This window comes from Polyodon spathula, chromosome 2 (assembly GCF_017654505.1).
Source record: "Polyodon spathula isolate WHYD16114869_AA chromosome 2, ASM1765450v1, whole genome shotgun sequence".
NCBI classification, from domain to species: Eukaryota; Metazoa; Chordata; class Actinopteri; order Acipenseriformes; family Polyodontidae; genus Polyodon; species Polyodon spathula.
This window is the reverse complement of record NC_054535.1, coordinates 12,716,202-12,744,187: the sequence shown is the minus strand read 5'-3', so window position 1 is coordinate 12,744,187 and position 27,986 is coordinate 12,716,202. Positions and strand designations below refer to the sequence as shown.

Here is a 27,986-nt window from a genome sequence, read left to right as displayed (position 1 = left end):
TTGATTTTATTATCAGATGTCATTTAATACAGATATTAAAGAGGTCCTAGCTAATGCTATAAAACCTCAAATCTTACTTGTCTTGCACTCCTGTTCAAAAAAAGATGCAAGTTACTGCAAATATGTCACTTCTTTCCCTTCATGCACAACATTATATTTACCAGGAGTGGTATCATCCCCACCCCATTCTATCCTGCCATTAAGCCCCACCTAATCAAGGGACAATGGCATTGATGCAGCTCGTTACAAACCGCAGGTCGGGGCATTATGTGAACATGTTTTTATATTATTAAATCGAGGAACACTATTACACTTCAACTTATTTATTTACCTCTTTTTGCCTGAACTAATCACTGTAATCCACTGGAAAAGGTCACTTTTGATAGCAGGGCCTGTGTCTCTGTGAAGCGTTTCATCAGTTAGCAAAAGTTTTAGAACAGGAGTCGTTAATTAATGCATCTCTTCCATTACTTAGTTATGACAATAACAGTTCACCTCCACAGAAAACAATGGGAGAGCAGTGTCAGGTTGTTGTAGAATGACTGATATTTTTTTGTAGCCTGCTTCAGCACCAAACACATTGCTGAAGTAAAATGGCTTTACAAACAGAGAGCTGTCTTTAACCCAGTATGATCCCAGATATTTGTTTTAAATTTAAAAAAAAAATCGCTTTGCCATAACAAGTGCTTCTTTCAAAACAGCATATATGGAAGTGCACAGCAGGTAAGATTCACGGATTGGTTTACTTAGCTAAAAGACCTTTTAATGTACAAAATACTATATTGTGGTGACTTGATTGTTCCAAAAACAAATACAATTATTGTATGTCAACACTATATCACCCCTTAACATAAAGATACTATAAGATAATGTAGATATAAAAATATATTTAAAAAAGGCAGTTTGCCATGCAGTTCCAACTAGACGTATACCAGTGGTACCAAAGTGACTGGAAGGTTTTTAAATTCCAAAATGCACTTTGCAGGTCACTTTCTACAGAACTATATTCCAGCAGATGGATCCAGTTTATGTGCATCCTTTTGAACAAGCCAGTACTGTAATCACACAGACCAGAATGGCCACAAATAAGTTTAAAAATAGAAAAATATATTTGATTTTTAAAACACTTAAGGTGGATAAAACAGTTTTTCACAGCGATTTGGTTTTACACCACACCAATGCTCTCTGTTGATTCATTGCGTAACACTTTCCCCATCCTACAAACCTAAATTGCATTACTTCACATCATTTCCAAAACTGAGGAGTCCCAGCTGTTAGACAAATGTTTTCAGCTGTGTCTTGGCTGTGTTCTGGTAATACTGGTCTGGTGACAGGTTGATCCTTCGGACATTCAGGTCTGCAGCAAAGACTCTGGCCTTCTGATAGAAGAAGAGAGACAGCTCCCTGTTGACCAGGAAGTTGTGGTAGATGGTGGCAAGTCGAGTGCAAAGCGTCAGCTGAGACTTCTTGTTGCCCAGGTCCATAGCTGCCGCAAGAGCCAGGTGATAATATCCTGCAGCATCGTGGGGGTCCTGCAAGAGACAAAGAGGAACCAAAAAAAATATATATATTTTAACAACCACCAAACCCCCCCCCCAAAAAAAAAACAGTCACAACATTTCAGATATTTAGGAATGTAAAAGACAACCATGAGCTTAGACAGATATACTTAGCAATTTCTTAGCAGACACCCTTAGTAGCAAGAACTTCTTTCCAAGACTGTCCCAGGGATTTCAGGTCAAACCACAGTTACTATCATGCATGTACACAGTACAACCAGAGAAGGGAAACACCACATACATTATAATAATAATCAGGGAGATTTATAAACTACCAGGTAAATCATTCCACAAACTGGGAGCAATACCTGGGAGTAAGTCTGTTAACGTAATATTCTTCACTTCTAGTCAACATTACTAACGGCTCTAGCAGGGAATTGGATCAGCCAAAGTGGCCTTGTATTAGTAAAAATAAAACAGCACTACCTGTCTCGTCCACAACAGTGTATTGCTGGAAAAAAACTAAACTTGCTCCAAAGTTGCAGGTCTTGATCTTACATATATCTACAGCAGCCTAATTAACGTTAAGCTACTTGCTCTTAAAAGAATGTGCTATAGACTTTACAAAAAAAGTGTACCTTTAATTCATAGAATAGCATGTCCCCAAGTGTTTGATACACTTTCACGTAATACAGAGTTTCTTCATCAAATTCCAGCGGAGAAGAGCAGAGGGACAATGCTTTCAGGTAATAGTGTTCAGCCAGCTCACACTGTCCAAGGCAGTGATACACAGTGGCCAGCCTGTGATAGGACACTCGCTCATTCAGCTGGTCATCTGTCAGTAAAAAGAACACAATCACTGTCTGCCTATCAGTGCTCCAGCAAGACCGTAGCCAGCTAGAGGCACCTGAGGCACGGGCCTTGGTTAAATAATTATTTATTTAGGCTCTTTTACATGTTGCTTTGGCGCAAAATAAAATGCATTTCATCCCTCGTTGTGTGCACACATTAGAAGTCCCTCTGATATAGGCTCTGTGCTCTTCAAAATCTTTTCCTGTCATTGCAGACTACAGCGACATCACATGACTCAGTCAGTGGACGTGGCTTGTAAACTGCAGTTTTGGTTGTGAATATTATTACATCATTTTACGTTGGGGTCCCGAGACCCAAACATTGGGCTTGGTGAATAGGCCATCAATAAACAGTTGAAACTGGGAATTTAAAATCATCACGTTGTGTAAAAAAAAAAAAAAAAAAAAAGCCAATCAGAACACTGCATTTTCATGAAAGACAGGACTTATATTCCTGTACATAGCTGCTGTGTCACAGCACGGTACAAAACCACACAGGTCCTGCAAATTTAGACTCTCAGGTACTCCATTATATTATAGTATCTCATTCAGAAAAACAACTTTTGTATTTAAATAAACAACATATAATAATGTCCTCATATCTTTTTTTTCCCCATTATAAAAACTTCAGTGGGAGGTGGGCGGGAAGGGGGGGGTGCATGGGCAAATGCCTCGTGATTTTTCATGGCTGACTCCCAGAAGGTCAGTATAAAAACACAGAAGACATTTTATTTATAATTCATCTTGGAAACATAAAAACAAACAAAAAAAATAGACTACATCTGCCATCTGGTGGACATTGATGGCATTGTCTGTATACATAACAGTACACACAGGGAATTAACAAAATAGAGAAAAAACATGAACCGATATATTTTAAAAACATCAAAAAATATACAATTTTACATTTCCAGAATATGAGTGCTACATTACCAAAGCTGATGCTGATGGCCATGGCTGTCTGTGCATATTCAACAGCTTCTCCGAAGGCCTTGAGGTTTAGCAGTAACTCCACCAGCTTGTTAGAGAGCCTCAGCTGTATCTTCAGAGCTCCGGTCTTGATGGCAAGTGGAAGTGCCTGGTCCTGAAACATGCATCCTTCAAAGTTACTGTTACTATACATTTGTAATGGGCTTTTAACACACAAAGATCCCATTAACTACAGCCAAAACATTAGTGTACTATGACGGGATTCCCAAAGATTATTCATAATGCTAGCTGAAATGTTCTTTTTTGGTTTCTGCACAATTATTAAACTATTCTAGAGACGTTTAGTTTATGTGGTGCACACTGTACATAGGGTAGTAACGCAAATTTGACATTATAATTGATGTCCTACGATCCCACGGCCAAGCCAGTTGCCTCTTTAGACCCCAGAGCTCAACAGCGGATGTTGGCAAACTACCGGCCCCTGGAGAACGAAGGCCAGCCCTGAGCATGTGAGCTCACCAGGTGCCTGGCCAAAACAGCCAGCTGTAGCACAGTCAGGATAATTTGTCCCTGACAAATAGTTGTTACTCTTGATTTGTTTTTAATTATTAATGTTTGTGAAAATAGACTGCATTACTCAAGCAAGGTACAAGGTGTTTGTACTTACTCTATAGAAAAGCACTGCTTTGTCTCTGTCCCAGGAGCCATTGAAAAAGACGTCCCCTGCTGCTTCAAAAAGCTCCAGAGCAAAATAATGATCCCCGGTGCTGACAGCAGAGTCCTGGGCAACCTGAGAAAATAGCAGCAAGGAATTTCATTAACATGCATGTGTTAAACCAAGACAACACAGTGTCTGTTAATACGTTAAGATCCCACTACACTGTACCTGAATGTAAAGGTCCACCAGCTCATTCTGCCTCAGTGTGTGGTAGATCTTCCCTGCCTGAAGCCAAGCATAGGCCTCTTTTTCTTTCTTCTTCAGGTCTATAAATATTCCCAGGCTTCTCTTAGTATACTCTAGAGCAGATCTGTAAGCTCTACAAAAATACAAATTATAATTTTTTTAAAAATAAGAAATGCCCAATTACAAAAAGCAATTTTTTTAGATAGTGTAGTTTAACTACTGATCCATTTGGTGGTAAACAAAAAATAAAAAAAATAAATAAAAATAAACACATAATTTGAAATGACCTATTCATAATAACAGTTACATTAAAATCATTAGCAGTAATGGGGTTTATGTATCAGTTAGTACTAATGTAGTTATTGTCAGGTTTAACAGATAGATGTACTAAGATGGGCCAGTCGCAGCGCAAACACACCGCAATTTGCATTTTCATTGTAACAATTCGCAAAGTATACATTTTGTCGTACATACTAAGAGAAAATAGTTAAACGAAGAGAGACACAATATACTCATTTAAATATCTGAGATGAGTGAGATCTCTAGCATTACAAGAGACGTGCCATATTAACTTCAAATAAATAATAAGTTAGTTTATTCCCATCAGATTCTATAGTGGGGCCTCCACCAGCCCCCAAATAAAAAAAAAAGTTTTTTATGTCAAAAAGCTTTTCATAATCACACAGTAGCCCCTCACCAAACCGGACAGGTTTGTCTGACATAAGGAGGTGTCAGGTTTAAAAACAATACAATATCAATCTCACACATACATTTATAGTGCTCAATGTATTTTAAATGTATAAATCATTGCGCTGAAGTAACACCAATGTATTTTGGGTAGATTACACATTACATTATGTAAAACATATAAATATGAACAGTAGGCCTATGCAGTATACAGCACAGTAGTAAAATCAAATAAATACCTAGCACACTTTAATTTTACTTTAGCCTGCTGTAGGTTACCGGTAACAGAAAATAAACCATGCTGCTGAATGGTACGCAGAAATGTCATAGAAATTTGTTTTCAAGGCTTATAAGTACACCCTGCTTTTAGGGAAAAATAGGTATTTGGGTGTTCATCTCAAAAATGCATTGAGCACAACTGGCAATGCATGAGAAAAAGCGGACTGAAAAATGTCAGCAATTGTCGGCAGATTTAGTACATCTCATTATAATATCTGAGAACCCTGATTTGCACTATCTCCACCTAATCTTTGCGAATTTATGCAGAAATGCCCATAATTACATATTCCTCTAAGGTTGAACCGCAAAGACAAACTGCTGCAGCAGAGCATTCCCTAAAAAGCTGCTAACAGAATTGTGCTTGTTTAATACATTTCACACAAGACTTCCGACTCGTTTGCAACTGGTTTGCGACTATTGCGACAGGCACAACGCTTTAGTACATCTGCCCCTTAGTGTTAACTTTATCACCATTAGGTTCCAGGTAGATGTGTTAACCTTAAAAGTGTACAAATGGCAATCCATTAAATGCATAGGTACTGTATGTATTCTTCTCCTTAGCCCTTCACTCTGTTACTTGATTCGTTTATGGGGTACATTCTATATTAGGCAATACTGACTAAAATTATAGTGCAGATAAGTTAAATAGTGTGTATTGTTTTTTTTCCCCATGGAGTGTCACTGCAATGGCTTGGCATCTGAGCCCACTGAATTGAACAGAAAGGCTGGACACGAACCATATGGTTCAAAGACCAACATCCTACCATTCAACTAAAGAGCTCTGTTGTCAAGGGGCAAGTACTTATTCAGATATCAGTATCAGTATCCTTAACTCAACAGCTGCCAAGAGGAGATCCATTAGTCTTTCCATATAATTCAATGGCCCAAGCCATTACAATATGTTGTCTTATAGTGATGTTTACTTTTATGATTATCAAGTGATGAAATGTTCATATAGTATCAAATTCTGTATAGCTTACTAAATGATAACACTGTTTTAGCAATGTTTAACTAGGTAAAGTACAGTTTAGTTAACTGTATTTAGTGTGCAAGTTTACAATACTTCAGAATGTGGAAGCCAGTTCCACACGTTTATCAATGTATTCAATTTTTTTTCCCCAGATTACAGCCTCCAAATACACTACATAAAACAAAGAAAGACAGATTGCCTCTCCTTGTACACAGGTGGATTCAAAAAGTAAAATGTGAAATCAACATTTGTGATTTGGTGTACTTTTGCACCTGCCTCACTGCAACACAACATAAACCTCCTTCACCTTTCAGTCCCCAGACTGAAGTAGAGCTGGCTAATGCTTTCCAGTATCTCCCCCTCCAGCTTCTTGTCTCCTGTCTTTCGAGCCAAGGCCAGCAGGTGCTCGCTGTAGATGATGCACTGAGCCTCGTTTTGGGACACTGCACTGTAGAAATGACACAGCAGCTGAGTGGCTTGGATCTGGCCTAAACAAGAATGGCACAATTCAGCAATGAGTACCACATTTCAACAACATCAAGCCATTATTATGATTACAAGTCACAATTACTACAAGTTAAACGACAAATAACAGACAAGCTAAAATATTTAAAATCTTATTGACAGCAGATTGAGAAGTGGGTTTCTGAAATATATTGAAATTAAAATGTACTGAATATATTTGATAATACAGTAAATATATATATTTTTTTTTTCAGTCAAGCAACCATCTCACCTTATGGAACCAAACAACAAACATACAGTACCCCATGTGCAGAATATAAATGGCTCTATTAAAACCTGGCCTGAATGCTTTTCTCCAGTCACATGGTCTACATGGACAGAAGTAGAAGTTTATTACAATCCCCAATCATGTTTATACTAAGATTAAATTAAAATTCAAGGCACAGCTTAAAGAAAAAGTATGACAGGCTGACGTACTCTGTGTACCATGCCCTACATTTACGTACTGAATAACTTCTTGAAACCAGTGTACATGCAACGTTTGTGAAAGTCACTCAACAGGTTCCTAACAGAGGCTTCAAAAGCCTAGCCAACCAGAACTTAAACTTCAAAGAAAATACATTTGATCTAAGCAAAACTGTGAATGAGTCAGTCTGGCAAAGGTGAAATCATGCAGTTCTACAGCAGATTATGCTGACAGAACTCAGACAACAAAACTTGCATTTTATATTTGTCAAACAGAAATATTTTAAAAACACCACAAAAAACTGTTTAACTAAAATTAATGTCGCTACTCTCTTCTTTGGCCCTTGGAACAGAGTACGAAAGGTCTTGTGTAGGTATCTGAACCCTGCTGTGCAGCACGTTAATCTAACCCAACCTACAATAACATTTAATGTTCTTTGTACATTTACTAACTCTACAAAGTAACTATATATATATATATATATATATATATATATATATATATATATATATATATATATATATATATATATTATACACACACACACACTGCTAAGAGACTTCTTTTTTACTGTAATACATACAAATTATAGTTTCCAGTAAAGTGAAAATAGTTAATTAATACACACACAAAAATTCCAACATCAAAAAGCCGATCATTACATACATTGTATAATATTGGTTTTGTTCTGTGGTTCCAAAGGTTCAAACACACAAATAAAAAAAAATTGAAAAACAATACTTACAATCAGCATGGTTTGCCATGATTGCGATGAGGAATGCCCATTCGTAATAAAACGGCCCTTTCTCTTTTTGATTTTGGCTGATGTAATACTGGCCAAGCTCAAGCAAGACAGTTATAAAACTGACATCATAGGCGGCATCCTGCAGTTCAGAAAAAAGCTTTACAGACTTCACAAGGTTGGTCTCCGCAAGACATGTTGCCTTGGCAAACACACACAGGAACCCAAAGTTAGCCTGTACAACAGCCCGGTTATGTTTGAAGTCTTGCTCTTCACAAATGTACAGAGCTTTCTGAAGACTCTCAGCTGCCTGTTTTACGTCCTTGACGTGTCTGAGGGTGATGGCACGCATGTTGTAAACAGCACCTTGTTGGAGAGGTGTACAGCGTGAAGGTGAAGTATCTAATATGGAGTTTAAGATATCTAAAGCCTTTTCATATTGGTAATTTAAAACATGTAACCATGCAAGGGAAATCAGAGAATCAGTGGCATCAACTGAGCTAGTCCAGGACTCAGTATTTATGGCATTAAGCAAGTAACAGATAGCTTTATTAAACATCTTATGATGCTGGTACAGCTGTGATAAACACAGGCAGATAGTCCGGCACTGTGCTTGCTCTCCTTTGTTACAGAAGAAATTAAGTGCTCGTTTGAGGTAAGGTCCAACCTGAGTTGGAATCACTACACCAACTCTTCCCATACCATACAGCCTTGAAGCATTTTTCAACACAAAGTTAATGCCAATTAAACAGTCAGTAAGCGTACTGCTGGAATGTAAAGCAGCATGTTTCACACAGCTAACTGCAAGGTGTGGAAGATATTTCTCCCCATACAGCTTCCCTAAAGTTAAGTAGTAGTCACTGGGCATTGTCCTGCTACGTATGGACAACTCTTTGGTAAGCAACTGAAGTCTTTCAATGAAAGGTAAAGCCCGGTCATTCTCCTTATGTTTAGTATAGAATTTTGCTAAGAGAAAGCAGGTTCTTGCCTCAGCAAGTTTGTTCTGAGCCAAGATAGTCTTCTTCAAAATGTACTTTAAGATCTCAGACTCCATTTCTGTGCTGCAAATGTAGTTGGGAATTCCCATTAGCAGTGCAGCAATACGCTCGAAAATGGCTGAACATTTCTCCTTGTTCTTTTGCTTCAGGTAGATGGCTGCTAAGTTTGTGTTCACAGCAATTAACAAAAACATATCCACGAAATCCTCTTTGACGACACTCAGAGCCTCTTCAAAGTAAACTCTGGCTTGAGAGAACTTACATTTCTTGGCACACAGCTTCCCCAAGAGAAAACAGACTCTCGTCTGAGCCCAAAGCATCTTTTTCTTTCTTGCTGTCTCCCTGGCTAAGCCCAGATAACAAACCAGCTCCTCCACCTCGGAGTATCCGTGAAACGTGGAATTGAGGAAAGCGAAGGAGAAGTCGTAGAGGTTCCTGAATTCTGGTTTGTACTCTAAGCTGTTGAGGAACTCGAGTAAGGGCTGGAATTCCTCAGCGCTGGGATTTTCCTCTGAATTGCTGATGAAGAAGCGAGGCTCTCCTGGTCCTGAAGGCTCAGGGGTGCCCTTGATAGACATAGCATCCTCTTCCTCACTAAGAGATGTACTTTTCTGAGGTTCCCTCAGTTCCATTGAAATACTTATTTTGTCCTTCAGCTCCCTACTTTCTTGATCACTCACCATGCTTTGCATTTCTAAAAAAAGAAAAAACAGATATAAATACTAAATAATACAATTTATTTGCCGCAATTAAGGACCAATGACAAGTATAAATGCACAGTGATGATTAAACCTCCCCCTGCCTTGTCATACATTGTAAAAGCAAAACAGTACGTTCTCTTACACTGTATCATATAGAAAACAAAAAACATTCAGTCATAAAATCTTTTTTTTTTTTTTTTTTAATGCAGAACAAAACAGCTGAAGCAACTTTAAAACTGACATAACTAATTTGTGCTTTAGGTCAGTGATATGGGAATTCTTTAATTTCTGCATAACCCCTTCTAAACTCCAATGGCCTATGCCACATTATATTTAATTACATTATATATAATATTATATAGTCATATTCTCCTTCCATAGTACATACACTGCATGAAAGATTGTGGTATAGTATAAGACTCCATAAAAACCTTACCTTGAGGAAACATTCTTGCAGAACCCAGTGGTCCTAGTTTGTCTGCAGAATTAAAAAGAAACCAAAAAAAAAAAAAAAAAAAAAAAAACACACACACACATTATAAGTTTGTCTTTAGTCCAGTGTGATAGCAAATGGAAAACATTACCATCACTGAAACCCATGCTGTTTGATGTGTACTGCTGTTTCAATAGGTGATGTCAGTAATACAGTACTGAAATCTGACTACACCAAGCATTATGTTTAAATGTTCCCATGCCTTCAGGGGCATGTTATTTGTACTGTAACATACCCATTTTATAGACCGTTCCAATGTCCGTTTGTGACATCTTCTTAAGCCAAGTAATAGAGTCTTCTTCAAAACATTCTTCTTGGAATTTAAAAATTGACTTCTCGTCTTCATTTATAAATACTTCTGTTGACCTAAGAAATAAAAGTGGTTATTCAATCTATAACTATGGAGTTCATTTGATCAACCTCTTATTTTTAGGAGAAATCCCAGGAACTCCATGGCTAACTGGTTGATTCCCCAGTACTGTAAAATCCAGGCTTATACTGGTGGGCTATACTGTGGGATCAAATCAGCCCCTAGGCTCATTGACAACTTCTAAACACTGTCTAACCAATGATGCAAAATGGTTCCGAAGATGTGGCCTTCAACAGCTCAGCTAATCAGGTGTGAGAACAATGATCTCGCCCTACATATATAGTGAGTGTAATAACTTCCTGCAACAAAGTTTCATCCAGTATTGGTGAATGGTTTAGCCTATCTAGTTTTCATTTGCATGTAAACCTGTGTAAATCTGAGTTCACCACATTCATCCAAAAAAAAAAAAAAAAAAACTTACTGGTAAGCGGAATCACTTGGCTTCACATCCCTTGTCTTTACCAGTCCAATCTTTCCAGAATCTGCATGTTTCCCCACAAACCACTCCAAGCATGAAACAAGAAAGCCCACAATTTCAATTGAGTCTCCAGTTTGGAAGGCAAGCTCATCTGGTCCACTGCCTTTAGAATAAACAGATGCAAAGCAAGAGCCCACAGCTGGAATAGCAAAAAAAATATCAAGGTTAATACAAACGATTTCCTTCAAGTCTATGACTTCCAATGATGCAGGACAATTACTTGCACTTAATCACTATTTAAATCATATTGTTTAATATTCAGTTAAATTAATTACTTTTAATATCTATGTGCAAATAATGCCTGAGAGGAAATATCGCAGCTCATCACTGCTGATCACTACATGAGGTTGATTCTTATATCAGTGATTCTTATAAACGGACTGCACTGTGTATGTATATATAGTGCCTCGAAATAGTATTCAGCCCCCATCCCTTTTTTCACATTTAAGAGTCTCACAGCCTGGGATTTTGATGCATTAGACTGGGAATTTTTACTTGTGAGTCACACATTCTTCACACAGAGTCGTCATCCCCCCCCCCCCCCCCCCCCAAAAAAAAAAGAAAGAAAATAGTAAACAATAAAATAATAAAGAATTAAAAACTGAAATGTTATAATTTTTGAGTATTCATCCCCTGGGTCAGTGTTTGGTTGAACCACCTCTGGCAGCTATTTCAGCCAGTAGTCTTTTCGGAGAAGTCTCTATTCACTTTTCACACCTTGATGGAGCAATATTTTCCCATTCCTCCTTGCAAAATTGTTGGGGAATGGTGATGGACAGCAATTTTGCCACAGATTTTTGATGGGATTAAGATCAGGACTCTGACTGGGCCACTCAATGACACCTATTTTCTTCATTTTAAGCCACTCCAGCGTTGCTCTGGCAGTGTGCTTTGGATCACTGTTCTGTTGAAAGACAAACATTTACTGCAGTTTGAGTTTTTTTGGCAGAGGGGCGCAGGTTTTTATCCAGGATTTCTCTGTATTGTGCGCCATTCATCCTCCCATCAATACTGACAATATTGCCAGTCCCTGCTGCTGAAAAGCATCCTCATAACAGGATGCTACCACCGCCATACTTTACGGTGGGGATGGTGTTACCTGGCTGGTGTGCAGTGTTTGATTTGTGCCACACATACCGCTTAACGATCAGGCCAAAAAGTTCCACTTTAGTCTCACAAGATTTTGCCAGGGCTTCTTCCTTGCCACTCTCCCATAAAGGAACTTTTTGTGGAATGCCTTGGGAGATTGTTGATACATGAACATCATAGTCCATTGCAGCCACTGACTTCTGTAACTCATTCAAAGTCACAGCTGGCCTCATAGTAGCTTCCCTAAGAAATGCCCTTCTTGTCCGGCAACTAAGTTTAGAGGGGTGGCCTGATCTAGGCAGTGTGGTGGTAGTTTCGTATTTTTTTACCACTTCTGTACAATGGACTGCAGTGAGCTTCGAGGAATGTTCAATGCCTTTGAAATGGTTTTGTACCCTTCCACAGATTTGTGCTTCTCTATAATCACATCCCTGACTTACTTAGAATACTCTTTCGTCTGCATTTTGATTCTTTCTTTTGAAAGTCTCTACCATACTGTGGGACCATACAGAGAGAGTGGTATTTCTCCTCACAGATTAATTTAAAGCATGTGATCCACTAATTTCTTACACAGACGGAGTCCATCAACAGACTTGTGTGACTTGTTGAGGTAATATATTGCACCTGAGCAAATTTAGGATTGCAATTACAAAGGGTATGAATACTTTTTTAGTCTGACAATTTCCCTTTTTCATTTTTAGTAAATTGTTGAAAGCTTTTGGAATTTTTGATTTTGATTTGACATGCTCAAGGCTTTGTAGATCAGTGGGGAAAAAATCCTAATTTAATCTATTTCAAATACTTTTTCAAGGCACTGTGTGTGTGTATATATATATATATATATATATATATATATATATATATATATATATATATATACACACACACACACACACACACACACACACACATTTTACATATTTATATATATATATATATATATATATATATATATATATATATATATATATATATATATATATATCACCTACAGTGCCGTGAAAAAATATTTGCCCCTGTCTGATTTTCTGCACTTTTGCACATTTTTCACATTGAATTTGGTCAGATCTTTTTGTGGGTTATAGTAGTATATAGAAGGAGTCTGAAAGAAAAAATGACACCAGTTTGGTGCTTCTTTCATTTGTTTGGTGTACAAGGTAATCAAACATGCAATCTTCAGGTGTGAAAAAGTTATTGTCCCCCTAGTTAACTCAACCCAGTTAAAGGGATAATTAGGGTCAGCAGTTTGAATACTCTGGTTAACAATCAGGCCTGATTTGGGCCAGACCTGCCCAATATAAATCTAACTAACTTTGGCACTTTTGGCCCAGAGTGAAGTTGTCAGCACACAGGTTCTAGAGGCACATCATCCCACGATCAAAAGAAATTCCTGAAGACCTCAGGAAAAAAAGTTGTTGATGCCTATCAGTCTGGAAAGGGTTACAAAGCCATTTCTAAGTCTCAGGGGCTCCACAAAACCACAGACAGAGCCATATTGTCCAAATGGAGAAAGTTTGGGACAGTAGTGAATCTTCTCAGGAGTGGCCATCCTGCCAAAATCTCTCCAAGAGCAAGGCATAAAATCGTCCAGGAAGTCACAAAGAACTCTAGAACAACATCCAGTGATCTGCAGGCCTCTCTTGCCTCGGCTAAGGTCAGTGTTCACGACTCCATCATCAGAAAGACACTGGGCAAAAATGGGATTCATGGCAGAGTAGCAAGGTAGAAATCACTGCTCACTAAGAAGAACATGAATACTCACCTCAGGTTTGCCAAAAAGCACCTGGATGATCTGGAACAATGTTCTATGGTCAGATGAAGCAAAGTGGAACTTTTTAGCCAACACGGGCCTCGTTATGTCTGGCAAAAACCAAACACTGCATTCCACAGTAAGAACCTCATACCAATGGTCAAACATGGTGGTGGTAGTGTCATGATTTGGAGATGCTTTGCTGCATCAGGACCTGGACGACTTGCCATCATTGAAGGAACCAAGTATCAGAGAATTCTATAGGAGAATGTCAGGCCATCCGTCTGCAGGCCGAAGCTGAAGCACAGCTGGGTCATGCAGCAAGACAATGATCCGAAACACACAAGCAAGTCTACATCAGCATAGTTGAAGAACAAGAAATTTAAAGTTTTGGAATGGCCTAGTCAAAGTCCAGACATAAACCCCACTGAGATGTTGTGGCAGGACCTGAAACAGCAGTTTGTGCTTGAAAACCCACAAATCTCACTGAGTTGAAAGTTCTGCATGCAGGATGGGCCAAATTTCGTCCACGGTGCTGTTAGAGACTGATCAATAACTACAGGAAGCTTTTGGTTGCAGTTATTGCTGCTAAAGGTGGTGTAACCAGTTATTGAGTCTAAGGGGCGATTACTTTTTCACATGGGGGCATTGATAAATAAATCAAATCAGTAACACAATTCTGTGTTGTGTTCACTCAGTGTCCCTTTTATCTAATATTAGATTTTGCTTGCAGATTTGATAACATGCAGTGCCAAAAATATGCAAAAATGCAGAAAATCAGACAGGGGGAAATAATTTTCACGGTACTGTATCTATACATTGGCAGGATTATAGTGTATATATAGGTGAGGAATGGGAAAATACAGTCTAGAAGAAAAGAAACTACTGTAGAATACTTATTTTGATTTACCACTAGATGTGCGAAATAGCAAAATAAACTACCTGTAAAAACAGCAGTCCAATGGGAAGGGGTATAAGAACTTTTGAGTAACAGCGTTTTCTGTTGCTTACAAGTACTGGTTATTTAAGCATGGCTAAATGCACTTACACATTGGATTAGTATTTCACGAAACATAGTAAAATGCCCAATTACAGTGACAGTCTTCAATGTGAGAAAGAACAAGAAACCTCTGCTGAGCCACTCACAGAAGAAAGTGAAGCTCCTGTGTCAGAGCTGGACATGGACACAACATACAGGCCCAGCACTGGAGCCTACGGGAAGGGTTCCATTCAAGGGATTGAAAATACCGTCAGATTTATTGAAGACGGACCCTACCAACCACATATTTCATTCACAGCGAGTGGAGGGAAGACGTTTAGAAGATAGTGGTAGGTAACCTACACTTGTCTTGAATATAGTCCAGCATTGGATCAAGCATGTTTCCTTTGCCGTGGATTTGGTGGAGGTGGGTGCACAGAAGAAACCTTTCGTACGAAAGGATTTTCGAATTGGAAAAAGGCAACTGAAAAATCCAACGATCACCAAAAAAGCACTTGTCCTTTTTCTACAGCTGTGAAGCTTTCTGCTTACAGAGACTTGCAAAAGACTGATAGTGTTACTAAAATAAGTCCGGAACATGACAGACAAGTTGAGGAAAATAGGAAATACTTGAAAGCTGTGTGCCAAAGTTATTGCACTGCATGACCATGATCAGACTGCAGAGTAGCAGTCTTTACAAGACCAAATTAATCAACCCGACCAGACCACGAACTGACAATTTTTTACCCGACCTGATGTAAAATTCTTGGAACTCTTTTCCTTTCCCCAGCTTAGTATACGCACTGACTAGATACAGTATTAAAGCAGTGTTTTGTTTTTTTCCCCAGTCATCCAGTCAGTTATTCCATCATGAACCTACAGAGGACTATAAAATTATATATATATATATTGTGAGCCAGCTCACAAGTTTACCACCAGGAGTCATTCATGGCAGGCTTGGTATGAGCCCACAGAGGTTGCCAGGAATGATCAGATGGACCTGTGGGCAGCATACATGCCTGCCATGATGTCAAGGAGTTAACGGACCGACAGGCTGCATGTGTGGTTAGGTAGGCAATTAGGGTTTGACTATTGTTAGACTATCATTGGCCTTAATTGGCCCACACCTGTAGCCTGTAACGGCCAAATGCCTAGCTGGTAAAAGGGAGCATGTGCCGCTAGTCTGTTGGGTTGTTTGTTTTGTTTGCCTGCCTGAGAACTTCTGAGGATTATCTACAATAAGATCGGAACGGGATAACGTGGTGGTCCTTTGCATCTGCAATTCCCTGTTCTCTGCAGGGGCTATGAGGAACGGCCTGTCCGCTGCTGAGATCCGCAAAGGGACTGGACTGCGGAATAAGGGTAGGAGAAGGGTTCCTAAAGAAGAAACCCAAAACCCAGGTGGAATTACCTATTCACCAACTCGATGGGGTTATTGGTCCGGTTGGTTTACATCAGCAATTTTGCTTTGGTGGTTTGGTTTTTGTTTGAAACCTTGTTTGAACCGTTTATTTTCTTTTGGACATTGCAATATAAGAGCCAGCTGCATAGAATACTGGAATAAAGACTTGCTTTGTTTTGGAAACTACTGTCTGTTTTCTTCGTGTGCACCTACCCGCGCCCACAATAAATAAATATATATATATATATATATATATATATATATATATATATATATATATATATATATATATATATATATATATATATATGTTTGTGTAAAAGATACAAAGATAAATACATTATCTGAAAATCAAATTAACTGAAGTGCGATCTCGTAAATGAAGGATTTTATTACAAACTTAACACAAGAGCAAATGGAACTGAGATGTAAAATTTGTGTTTTGTCCAAAATAACAACAAATGATTCCCACACCACAGACTCGTACTTTTCTGTGAGCTTTTGTTCATGGAATTCGTTTTTATTAAGTTTCAAACAAATATACAATAAAAAAATCCATTACTCTGACTTTTAGGAATGATCTAAAAGAAACCCCTTTGATGTGGGTCACGTGTCTGCTGCTGCGCTCTGCAAGCTGTGTCATGTGCTTTTGGGGGAATCCAATCCACACAACACAAATTTTTATTAGTACCAAAGAGCACCACTTTAATAGTAATGGACAGTTTGTCTATTACTGAGAAAACAAAATGGCCCGACCCGACCCGAGTGTTGCGTGACAATTTTGCACCCGAAAACCCGGTCAGTACGGGTCGGGTCTCAGGTCCGGGTAGACCCGTAAAGACCTCTACTGTACAGTCTTCTAATTGGGGCAAAGTTATTAGAACTGAGAGCAAATGACAACCCCTTAATTAATTTAAAAGGTGTTAGAAATCGTTTAGTTACAATCAAGGCAAGCATCAGAATGTGTTGATTCCAGTAATGAAAGACCTCACAATAAGTGAGATAGCACAGCGAGTATGAAATGCAGGTATGTTCTCTTTAATGGCTGATGAAAGACAAGATATATAAATAGACATGAACAGGTTGCAGTTGTACTAAGATACGTTGGCAATGATTTTACAGTGCAGGAATCGCTTGTAGAAACAGTGTGAGTTAGCAATACTGCTCCTGAAAAGCATAATATCACCTCTCAATCTTGATATAGGAAAGCTAAGAGCTGAGTGTTATGAAGGGGCAGCAAATATGAGGGGGCCTTACAGTGGAGTTTTCTCTGGTGTTTTAAAAGAATACCCCCTGGCAATGTATGTGCACTGTTACGCGCATATCTTGAATCAGTGTATTGTAGGTGTATGGAGCAGCTTAATAGCAATTCAGCATAGGATGAGCAATATGTCTTCGCTACACACCTTTATTGAGGGATCATTTAAACGCCATGCCATTTGTGAAGCTTTGCTGAAAGGGGATTGTATGGACAGGCCTCAGCTTTAAAATCGCTTACTGACACAAGAAGGAGTTGCCGTTCTGAAGCAATGAAAAGTCTTGATAATTTTGAACAAGTTGTTGCTTCTTTGGCTGATATTTCTGAAAATGATGCTCAACGAGGTGGTCAAGCCAATGGTATAATGATGCCGGACAGGGTGGTCAAGCCAATGGTATAATGATGCTGGACCAGGCAGTCAAGCCAATGGTATAATGATGCTGGACCAGGCAGTCAAGCCAATGTTATAATGATGCCGGACAGGGTGGTCAAACCAATGGTATAATGATGCCGGACAGGGCGGTTAAGCCAATGGTATAATGCCATTGATTACCAACTTTCACTTTCTGTTCCCTTGCCTTCTGATTCATGGAGTTCTAACACAGTGCAACATGCTTTCTAAAGTGCTGCAGTCCTCCAAACTCAACGATGCTTCTGTTAAGGACACGGCTTGCGCTACTATGGAAACAACAGTGTCATTGAGAACTTAAGTTAAGGCAAATACTTATCCAAGCAAAATTCAGTGGAAGTTCTGTAAATAGAACCGAAGAGGTTCAAGAATTTTACAGAATAGAAGTTCTATTTGCAATTTTGGATAAAACTGCAAAAGAAATAAAAGAAACATTTAAAGAGAACAATATGGAAGCACTGACTGTGCTAAACAGAATCCTGACAACATGGCTGGCTGTAGTCAGTAAAATGCTTGAAAAGAAAGATGGATTACTTTGAATCACAGCCGCACCAATCCTTGATGGCACCCTGTGCAAGATATAACCCCCAACAGAAATGAAACCTACAGCCCATAAATGTACTTTTCTTGCCTTCAGTGATGCAAAGTCATTGATGACATGGTCATAGATATGGATAGGTTGGACAAGCATTCTTGGAAGTCCTGGAAACATAGAAATAATAATGCTGATAATAACAATAATAATAATAATAATAATAATAATAATCTCAGTTTGAGTAGTTATTAATGTTAAATGCGGATCGTGTGGGATTTATTCGACATCTAGTGGTCATACTCCGCTGTTGTTGTTCTATGTCATCCAAGCAATGCAGCATTGTGTGTTATTTATGTACCAAAAGCAGGAGAAAACAGAATTTGAGAGTTTGATTTCATGCAGACTAGTGTTGTTTATTTGGATTATTTTGCAATGTAGGGTAACTTATTTTTTTTTATTGCAATAACAATCTGGAAAAAAATGTTCTATTCTATCTTCACTAATTCATCAGCAAATCGGTGCCCTCACTCAGGTCAGAGCCCTGTGCGTCCGCACTGCTCACACCCGCCTTGGTACGGCCCTGCTTTAAATCCTGACTGGAGTAACGCATAGCCTCTTTCAACTCTTCCTTATGATATCCATGAGCACTGCATTGTGTGAAAGGATCTTTTCCTGTCTCCGTTGTCTTAAAAACTACTTGCAAACACTACCGGACAGGAACGCCTTTCTGGATTAGCCATGCTAGACAGTGCAGTGCGAGCAGTGCGTGCAGTCATGCAGTGCGAGTTTTCCTGTTTGGTCTCAGTTAGATGGATACATAAACATCACCAACATGGCAATATTTCGTCCCACAGGTACCTGTAGTCCTTCATCAAGTAGCCAATACCGCAGACAGAAGGATGTGTACAGTATTCACTTTTTAGCTTTGGCCTCTGATAAATAAAACTGTCATGCAATCAAGATATGGTATATATTTGAACATTGTGAAGTAACATATGATTGAGAAGTCCAACACTGTTTATATCATGTTTCATTTTTTTGCTCCCCTCCCGGTCATGTCTAATATATATGTGTGTGTGTGTGTGTGTGTGTGTGTGTGTGTGTGCCTAGAACATATTGCATAGTCAGATAAACTCCTTACCTATCTGAAAAGGAAAATCAAACTGCACACTGTTGCTGCGCATCCAAATGCTTTCTGTGTAGGTTTTAAGAAACCATCTATAAAAAATTTCAAAAAAGAAAAAGATCAGTGTTTGATTTGAACTAAGTTCTTCCTCAAGTAAAGACAATGAACTGACAATCATACCGATTAATGGATTACATTAACACTATGGGGGTTAGCCTTAGTGTTATTATTCAATAACAGCACTGAAAATACAGCATGACTGACAGATGACATTAATGTATGAAGTCTGTTCTAAAAGCACTCCTGTGTTACTACCAGGACATAATACTAAGTCGTTCTTCTCTGTAACAATAGAACTCCCTTGCTCAAATAATGCCCTCAGTTGCTCTCTATTGGTTCCATTAATTTCCTCTTAACACGCCTAAGCAAAGCGATTATCCCTTAAGTAAAGCATCCCTGATAATTATGTAACAGTACAACAGAAAATTGGTAAAGAGAAAGGCATTCTCTCTAAAACTGGCAGCAGTTAAAATAGTTGGTCTCCTGGGAAAATTGCATGGCTGCATTGTGATCTTTATTAATGTCCACTAGAGGGTCAATTCAGACCAGAAGCCTTGTTTCACTTGTGACCTGTGTGACAGATTTAAATACAAGCTGCTGGTGATCATGGCATTATTTGGCTCCTTAAACTGTTCATTTACAAGACAAGACTACAAGGTAGCATGTTAAAAAAAAACATGCAGTGTGGAACCAAACAAGTCTCCTTACTGATGAAATGAACAGACAGGTTCCAGCGTAGACTTAGAAATAACGCCCCTCGTGCCATCAACCAATGACTGCGCCATCCAAGAGGAGCCAGTGGAAAGCGGCTCAACGATAACTATGTCATTGTGCTGCAGGGTCAGTTCACTGCCTGAGGAAGAGCGGTCGTAACTCTGTTCCGCAATGCACCTTGCAAAGTAACTTCCTGAAAAGAAAGAAACCTCAAACATGAATCATAGTGACAAAAAGAATACTGTAATGCAATACGTGAAAGGCTTTAAAAAAAACTAACAGTTAATAACAACTGATATTATATGACGTATATGATGGATACAAAGTCCCTTGGCAAATGTGCACTGTTGCTGTGGGGAAAAAAGCATTTACAAGAAAGGCTGGCATGTAGAGGCACTGGAGACAAGGGACTATTAAGACAGTCATGTACTGGTGTTCCATTTTGTACTTTTCAAAAGACAGTCACATTGGTGTAAAATACATAAACCAAAAATAATTTGGTAAGGATTTTGAAGCATTTTTTTTTTACCTTCCTGCATCATGATACCTCGATACATTGAACTTAAAGATTCTTTGTCTATAAGGACATTAATCCAAGCATCCTCTTCATCAAGATGGTGTAACCAAAAGGCTTGGTCCAGCAGCAAATTCTCCATGCAGTGGCCAACAAAACCTGATAAAATACAAAGCCAATTTGAGAAAACAGTACTTTGACAAAGCAAAACCATAAAAAGGTGGAGAGTAGCTGTATAGTTGTAGCAAACATGCATATTCTACAATGTAGTATTAAAAATTGCTTTGGTTGGGGATAGTGCTCCGTTTAGTTTAGCAGTACAATCCAGCTTTACATTTTGCCTGATAGCATGAAGAACACTCCAAGGAACGCATCATTGAAGGATTCAATATTGAATACTGTACTGTAGTATAGGAAACTATGTCAAGTAGACAAACATTTTGGTTGGTTCCTTTCTCAGCATACTATTTCATATACCACAGAGGTAGGCAGCTCAGTCCTGGAGAACAAATCTGTTCCACATTTAATTGGTTCTTCACTACATGACATGATTAGAGGTTGAAATAGTTTAATGTACTGTAATAATTATTGACAGGGTAGGTACAGTTGTCTACACTTCATGTAACATACTCAGAAAAAAAAAAAAAACTTTCAAAACTATTTACTTTACCAAGGGAGTGGTATGTTGAAAATTTCCATATTTCTTCAAATGTTTTGAATGTGATGACAATCAGGTCTTGGTCACTGTGGATGGACAGCAGTCTGGCTGACAGTTCCTGTAAAAAAAAAAAAATGTCACTGTTGTGAGACGAAAACTGAAACTTGACAAACCCCAGAACACTGCACATCCTTTTTTCTGTTCAGATATTAGTTCAAGTTCTCTCAGTAAGAGAGGGACTATACCTCTGAAATCTCACAATATAAATAGCTTTACAGCACATCTAGCTCATACTAATCATGCCATACAGTCAGAAGTACTTGCCATGTGTTTTACACAATTGAACTGTAGCATAGACAGTATAAGGACGTTACTTAAAAAAAGCAAGTCAGTTACAGTTCCAAGTTACTTAACACAATTGTAACTCGTTAAAGTAACTTATTACTTAAAAAAAAAAAATGTAACTAGTTACAAAAACACGTTCATGTGACATTTATTGTTTAACTTGCACTGTTGAAGTGCTTTCTAATTTCCATGTAGTGCATACGCTAGGTTATTTTTTCACATAAAATGTAATGCTTTTCCACATTTTGTTACCGGTCTGAAAAGGAATCCTTACAGTTAAAAGTTACAACAAAAATGCAATCCGATTACAGTAACGCATTAAATGAACTGCGTCACTCACCAACACTGCAAATGCACAACTATAAATAAGAGAACTGACAGGAACTGCTCAATAAGAACATAAGAACATATGAAAGTTTACAAACGAGAAAGCCATTCAGCCCATCTTGCTCGTTTGGTTGTTAGTAGCTTATTGATCCCAGAATCTCATCAAGCAGCTTCTTGAAGGATCCCAGGGTGTCAGCTTCAACAACATTACTGGGGAGTTGATTCCAGACCCTCACGATTTTGTGTAAAAAAGTGCCTCCTATTTTCTGTTCTGAATGCCCCTTTGTCTAATCTCCATTTGTGACCCCTGGTCCTTGTTTCTTTTTTCAGGTCGAAAAAGTCCCTTGGGTCGACAATGTCAATACCTTTTAGAATTTTGAATGCTTGAATTAGGTCGCCGCGTAGTCTTCTTTGTTCAAGACTGAACAGATTCAATTCTTTTAGCCTGTCTACATATGACATGCCTTTTAAGCCCGGAATAATTCTGGTTGCTCTTCTTTGCACTCTTTCTAGAGCAGCAATATCTTTTTTATAGCAAGGTGACCAGAACTGCACACAATATTCAAGATGAGGTCTTACTAGTGCATTGTACAGTTTTAACATTCCTTCCCTTGATTTTAATTCAACACTTTTCACAATGTATCCGAGCATCTTGTTAGCCTTTTTTATAGCTTCCCCACATTGTCTAGATGAAGACATTTCTGAGTCAACAAAAACTCCTAGGTCTTTTTCATAGATTCCTTTTCCAATTTCAGTATCTCCCATATGATATTTATAATGTACATTTTTATTTCCTGCATGCAGTACCTTACACTTTTCTCTATTAAATGTCATTTGCCATGTGTCTGCCCAGTTCTGAATCTTGTCTAGATCATTTTGAATGACCTTTGCTGCTACAACAGTGTTTGCCACTCCTCCTATTTTTGTGTCGTCTGCAAATTTAACAAGTTTGCTTACTATACCAGAATCTAAATCATTAATGTAGATTAGGAATAGCAGAGGACCTAATACTGATCCCTGTGGTACACCACTGGTTACCACACTCCATTCTGAGGTTTTTCATCTAATCAGTACTTTCTGTTTTCTACATGTTAACCACTCCCTAATCCATGTACATGTGTTTCCTTGAATCCCTACTGCATTCAGTATGATTGTGACTATGTACATTTCAATTTAACATCTCTTTAAAGATGATAAAGTGAGTGGTAACTTTAAAAAAACCCTTGAACTCAAACTTCCTGGACAACAGGCACACTATCCAGAACTGCAAATTTGATGCTATGGCACCAGCAACACTACACTCTTATTTCTTAGTAACCACAGATGATGATAGTTTCTCATTGGGTCATCACTACTCACATGACCCGCCCACACTCATCCACATACACAGAAGAGGTTTGTGTTGTGAGGGGAGCTTGACTAAGTCAGGGTTTGATAAGTTAGCACCCGTTGGCTCTCTGATGCTAAACTTTCAAAACAGTTTAACACCAACTTTCAAAAACGATTTGCACCCCTGCTATTTACACTAATACATATTAAAGAAACAAACAGCCTATCAAAATGCTTAACGTTATATCCATTGATGTTTTATCATAGTTTTCTTATGCAAACGATTAATTCATAACTGACTAACTACAGGTTGATCTTTGTGATCAAATCCCTCAGTGTACTATTAACCATTTAATAGACCTAGGAGGCAGTGTGGTCCAGTGGCTAAAGTCCAGGGCATGTAACCAGAAGGTCAACCAAATCCCACCTCTGCCATTGACTGACTCACTGTGTGACCCTGATTAAGTCACTTAACCTTCTTATGCGCCATCCTATGGATCAGATTTTAAATAAATAACTGCTCCTTTACACCTTATACCCCAACCTCTGAGTTACTGAATTACAGCAGCTCAGGTGTAAACAAAAGTAGGATACTGAAGCCACAGTGCCTTACACTGAAGACTGCCATGACCTCTCTGCAGTCATTCTCCAGAATCCGGAGCTTTTCTCTCAGCATTTCCTGCATCTCAGCATCAGGAAGCCCGCTGTCCCGTCTCATCATCACCAGCTTCACAAAAATGGCTGGTGAGGAAACAACAGCAGCAGCTGATAAGTGTATGCAGTTTGGTTAAGCATTCCATTGTCATCGCTGTTTATTAGAGAAACAATGTTCCAGTGACTGAATATTAAAAGGGAAAACCTAAGGAGTCACATTATTCTAAAATTCATCATAAGGAAGACCTGCCCAGCTCTGAAAATCAGGTGGCAGTGGTTTAAGCTGAAAAAAGATTGCCACCATTGAACTGTATTAATCAGGATAAAGTTTACCTGTTGGAAAAATGTCCTCAGCAGCAGAACAAGAAAACGAACCCTCTTTCTGCGATTCATCTATGAAAAAGAAAATACATATCTATTTTTAGTATGGGCTTTTCTGTACTAGCATTCTTTTAAGCATGGGGTACTATAGCATAATATACAGTGTTTATTTATTCATAAGCACTGTAATTATTTACAGTAATTATTCATTAGTAATTACATGCTCTTGTAAGATTCCAGACTGATTCGGAATTCAGGGAAAGTCGAAACACACAGCAAACGGTGCCCATATGCTTGTTATTATGTTGTTATGTAGAAACCAGAATGCTATGTCCACAGCCTAAAGTCAAACTATTTGTAAGAAAATTCTCTCACTTAATTCACAGGATACGGTATTATAGGGTGAGGCCACTCAGAAAATAAAGTAGAAAAATCAGAAGGAAAGATAACTGAACCATGCACAGTAAATGTCCTTGAGCAGTTAGCTGTTATTTAGTTGACAGTAAAGAAAAGGTAGAAACAATGATGTATCTGTTTCAAAGGGCAACTATGATAGTGGGCGCCTTTACTGTATGCTACAAATGCCTTCAGGGAATAAAGGACACAGACAGTCATGTACAGCAGTATATATGTGGCAGTCTGAAAGGGATAATTGTGTCCTCAGAAGCATGAATCAATTGAAAGCACAAAGGAAGTAGACACTTTTTTTAGAAACCTCACTGGGCAAAAGGAAGCCACGATTGGACAGATCTGGAGATTAAATTGCTCCCTCACCATTGAAGAGGATTCCTCCAGCACATGCTCGAGGGGCATTGCTACTGCATACTAACCTAGCTCTAAGGATACATTGAGAGAATGTCTGTCTCCAGTGCTAACAATCTGCCACTCAAAACTAATGGGAAACAGTATTTCAGTAACATATATCCATTGCATCCCCCACAGCACATAGAACAGTATAGGAGAAAAACAAAATGTATTCAATCATGTGCAAACATGTGTCTGGGAAAGAACACAGAGAGTACAATACAGTAGGTAAGCATTGGTACTTGTGTGTTTATTAAACAAAGACAGCTTCCATCTGCTTGTTAGTTCCATACTGGCATAACACAACATTTATATCTAAGGTCAATTCTACCACTCACTTGAATTCACAGCAGCAGATAACAGGAGTTAACAATGTTTAACAATGCGGATGCATCTAATCATATAGAGCACTTGTTTCTGGATGATATAGTAATTCTTGCAATGATCTATTTAAAGTGGGTGTGAAGCGTTCCCAAGGGTTCCAATAACATATCTCTCATTAAAAAAAAAAAAAAATTGTCTGATTTTGAAACTGAATACATTGTTTTTTTATGCTGACTATATTGTTTTCAAATGTGATAAGTATATAGTTAGTGCATGGACACTTGCAATAAGTACTGGTATCAGTGATTAGGGGAGGATGTCGTGAGACATCCCGTTCATATATCTCCTGTCCTCCCACTGAATCGTGGACTGCAGGCACTGTCATAATAACTTGGATCCCAACCTAAGTGGCTTGGCTTGGGTGGTGGAAACAGGAAAGGGAGGTTTTTTTCAAAGCTTAAGGGTGCTTTGCATTCCACTGTATAATTGTATAGCCTATAGTTTTAATTTAATATTCTCCCACAGTATCTCAATGAACACTGACATAGAAAAAAAAAAAGTGCAGTCATGTGTGTTTAGAATGTTTTAGCTAAGTGTCTTCTATTACATTTCCCTCCTGCAAACTGTTTCATATTATCCTGATTCCTTGTGAAAAAAGACAAAAAAAGAGAAAACAGGAAACATCTTCCTGCCCTTGAAATGATGAGTAGGAATTACTGGTGCCATTGTCGTTAGCAATGGAATCCAATTTTGGATTAAGAGGGTAATTTTTATAAATTACATCAAAAGAAAAAATAATAAAAAAAAAAAAAAAAAAAAAAAAAAAAAACATTTTCTCCGGCTTGGTGAAATATATGTACTTACTGTACAGTGGCTGTTGGTCACGGTGTTCAATTTCATGACTCGCAAAGCTTTTTTAATTTACAGCCCTGGCTGGGGATATGTTATCAACATAATTGTTTAACCTGGCACAACAGATTAAACACTGCCACTGTACATGTAGGCCATGCTGTATTTAAAATAAATCCTACTTACTGGTACTGGAATTCTAATACAGGCTTAAACCAAAGTGTATTACCTGGGCCTAGGTTGTATTAAACCCTGCAAGCAATATGCTAAAATGAAAACCTCATGAAAAACTTTGTCTTTTGCTTATTGGACCAGGAGAATAACTTTACCCTGCTTGTGAACGTGCCTCATTTACTACGGCTTTACCATGTTTTTACTATAAATATAATCATAAAACTTTTGTATGAAAGGGGACAAAAATAATTCAATTACAAACGTTTTGACTACAAGTCTTGCTCAATGTCAAACAATGCTTGTCACTGAATTCATAGGCTTTCTTTGCATTTATTTTTTTAGTATTACTGTATACCAGTAATTTACTTTCCTTAATGAAACGCGATTTTCTATAGTGTTCTCCTAGTACACTCAGTCTAGGTTTGTGTCTAATTCACTGCTGATACTGCACGCTAACACAGAACAGAATTCAAACATGGGATATACTCGCATCCCGAAGTCACCTCTAACAGTATGCACATCTACCAAGTTACTTGTTTTTTTTGTTTGTTTTGTTTTTTTGTCTTTCAGTATACATTATTTATTAAATAAGTCTTGTGCGTGTATCCTTTACTCTTTATCAAAAAAATAAATAAATACGTAAATAATAATTTAAAAAACCACTTACTACTGCCCTTTGCCTTAGTGTTACCGCGACTTGTTCCAGGCTTCTTGTGATCAAACTTTCCAGTGGAAAGTCCACTCTGTGTGGCAAACGCTTGCGTAAACGTCGTTCCACATTCACTCCTTTTTAAAAACATATCTGAAAATCCATTATTTACAGTGGCCACTGGAACCAAACTGGGTTTTTCCTCTTGTATAGTATACAAAGCAGAATTACCGTTTTTCACGCGCTCTTTCGTCTCCATCGTCAGCATTATACATTCGGTGCTAATTTAAGTTCAAGAAATATGCCATTTACTTCAATGGCTTTTCGTAACAAGTTCGTTTGACTTTCCTAAATTGCATAATAATAGTAGTCAATATACACTTTGCAGGTGCCCCTGGTTTGTCTGTAGTGCATGTAAAGGGTAAATGGAAGTAATAGAAATGTATATATAATAAAATTAATCAAGTCGCGTGGAGAATGCGTCCATCATCCGAGTTCTTTGATACCAAAACTGTAGCACTGAACAAGCCGGGATCACACAAGCAAGTCTAACAGGTAATGGGGATTTTTAGAGAGTATTTCCGTGTCCGTTCTTCAAATTCCTGCTGTCTTGTCAAATGTTAGGTCATGAAGTTAGCCTGAACAGTAAAACATGTCACGCATTTTTGCAGTGAGCGTTTTCTACTTTGCTCCTCCAGTCACAGAAAAGTTAATTATCAATAGAGTATAAATAAAGGAGATATCTCATGATTCCCATTGTCAACTCAGTCCAGATTTAGGGCGCGTGTACATTTCCCTCATATGAATGTTTCAGTAAACGCCCACATCACATATTTAAAGGAGAAACACCTCTTTGTCTTTGGAAGCTGCTATATTGTAAATT

The 27,986-nt window shown here is 38.3% G+C and overlaps 1 protein-coding gene across 2 annotated transcripts; it reads right to left on the bottom strand.

Moving 5' to 3' along the window:
- Positions 1-96: 96 nt before the first annotated feature.
- Positions 97-27,894, bottom strand: LOC121330342 (SH3 domain and tetratricopeptide repeat-containing protein 1). 2 transcript variants are annotated; one of them, XM_041276800.1, is made up of 17 exons: positions 27,122-27,894; positions 24,316-24,375; positions 23,942-24,069; positions 21,340-21,445; positions 20,685-20,828; positions 20,150-20,348; positions 19,397-19,473; positions 10,777-10,972; positions 10,221-10,351; positions 9,929-9,970; positions 7,797-9,485; positions 6,428-6,608; positions 4,167-4,317; positions 3,948-4,070; positions 3,284-3,434; positions 2,138-2,334; positions 97-1,532 (listed from the first exon to the last, which is right to left on the bottom strand). In XM_041276800.1, exons 1-17 carry the CDS (start codon positions 27,369-27,371, stop codon positions 1,275-1,277), a joined length of 4,083 nt encoding a protein of 1,360 aa, XP_041132734.1. In that variant the 5' UTR covers positions 27,372-27,894; the 3' UTR covers positions 97-1,274. The 2 variants fall into 2 exon arrangements, with proteins under 2 accessions (XP_041132734.1, XP_041132742.1); XM_041276808.1 differs by having other exon boundaries at positions 27,335-27,894.
- Between the last annotated feature and the right edge of the window lie 92 nt (positions 27,895-27,986).

What these genes read in the sequence shown, in the direction of transcription:
- LOC121330342 (XM_041276800.1), bottom strand. Translation starts at nt 27,371, where the DNA reads ATGCTGACGATGGAGACGAAAGAGCGCGTGAAAAACGGTAATTCTGCT. An exon ending in AGGTCATGGCAGTCTTCAGT is followed by an intron (nt 21,446 to 23,941) that starts GTAAGGCACTGT and finishes TTTTTTTTACAG; the next exon opens with GAACTGTCAGCCAGACTGCT. An exon ending in TGCAAGAATGTTTCCTCAAG is followed by an intron (nt 9,486 to 9,928) that starts GTAAGGTTTTTA and finishes TTCTTTTTTTAG; the next exon opens with AAATGCAAAGCATGGTGAGT.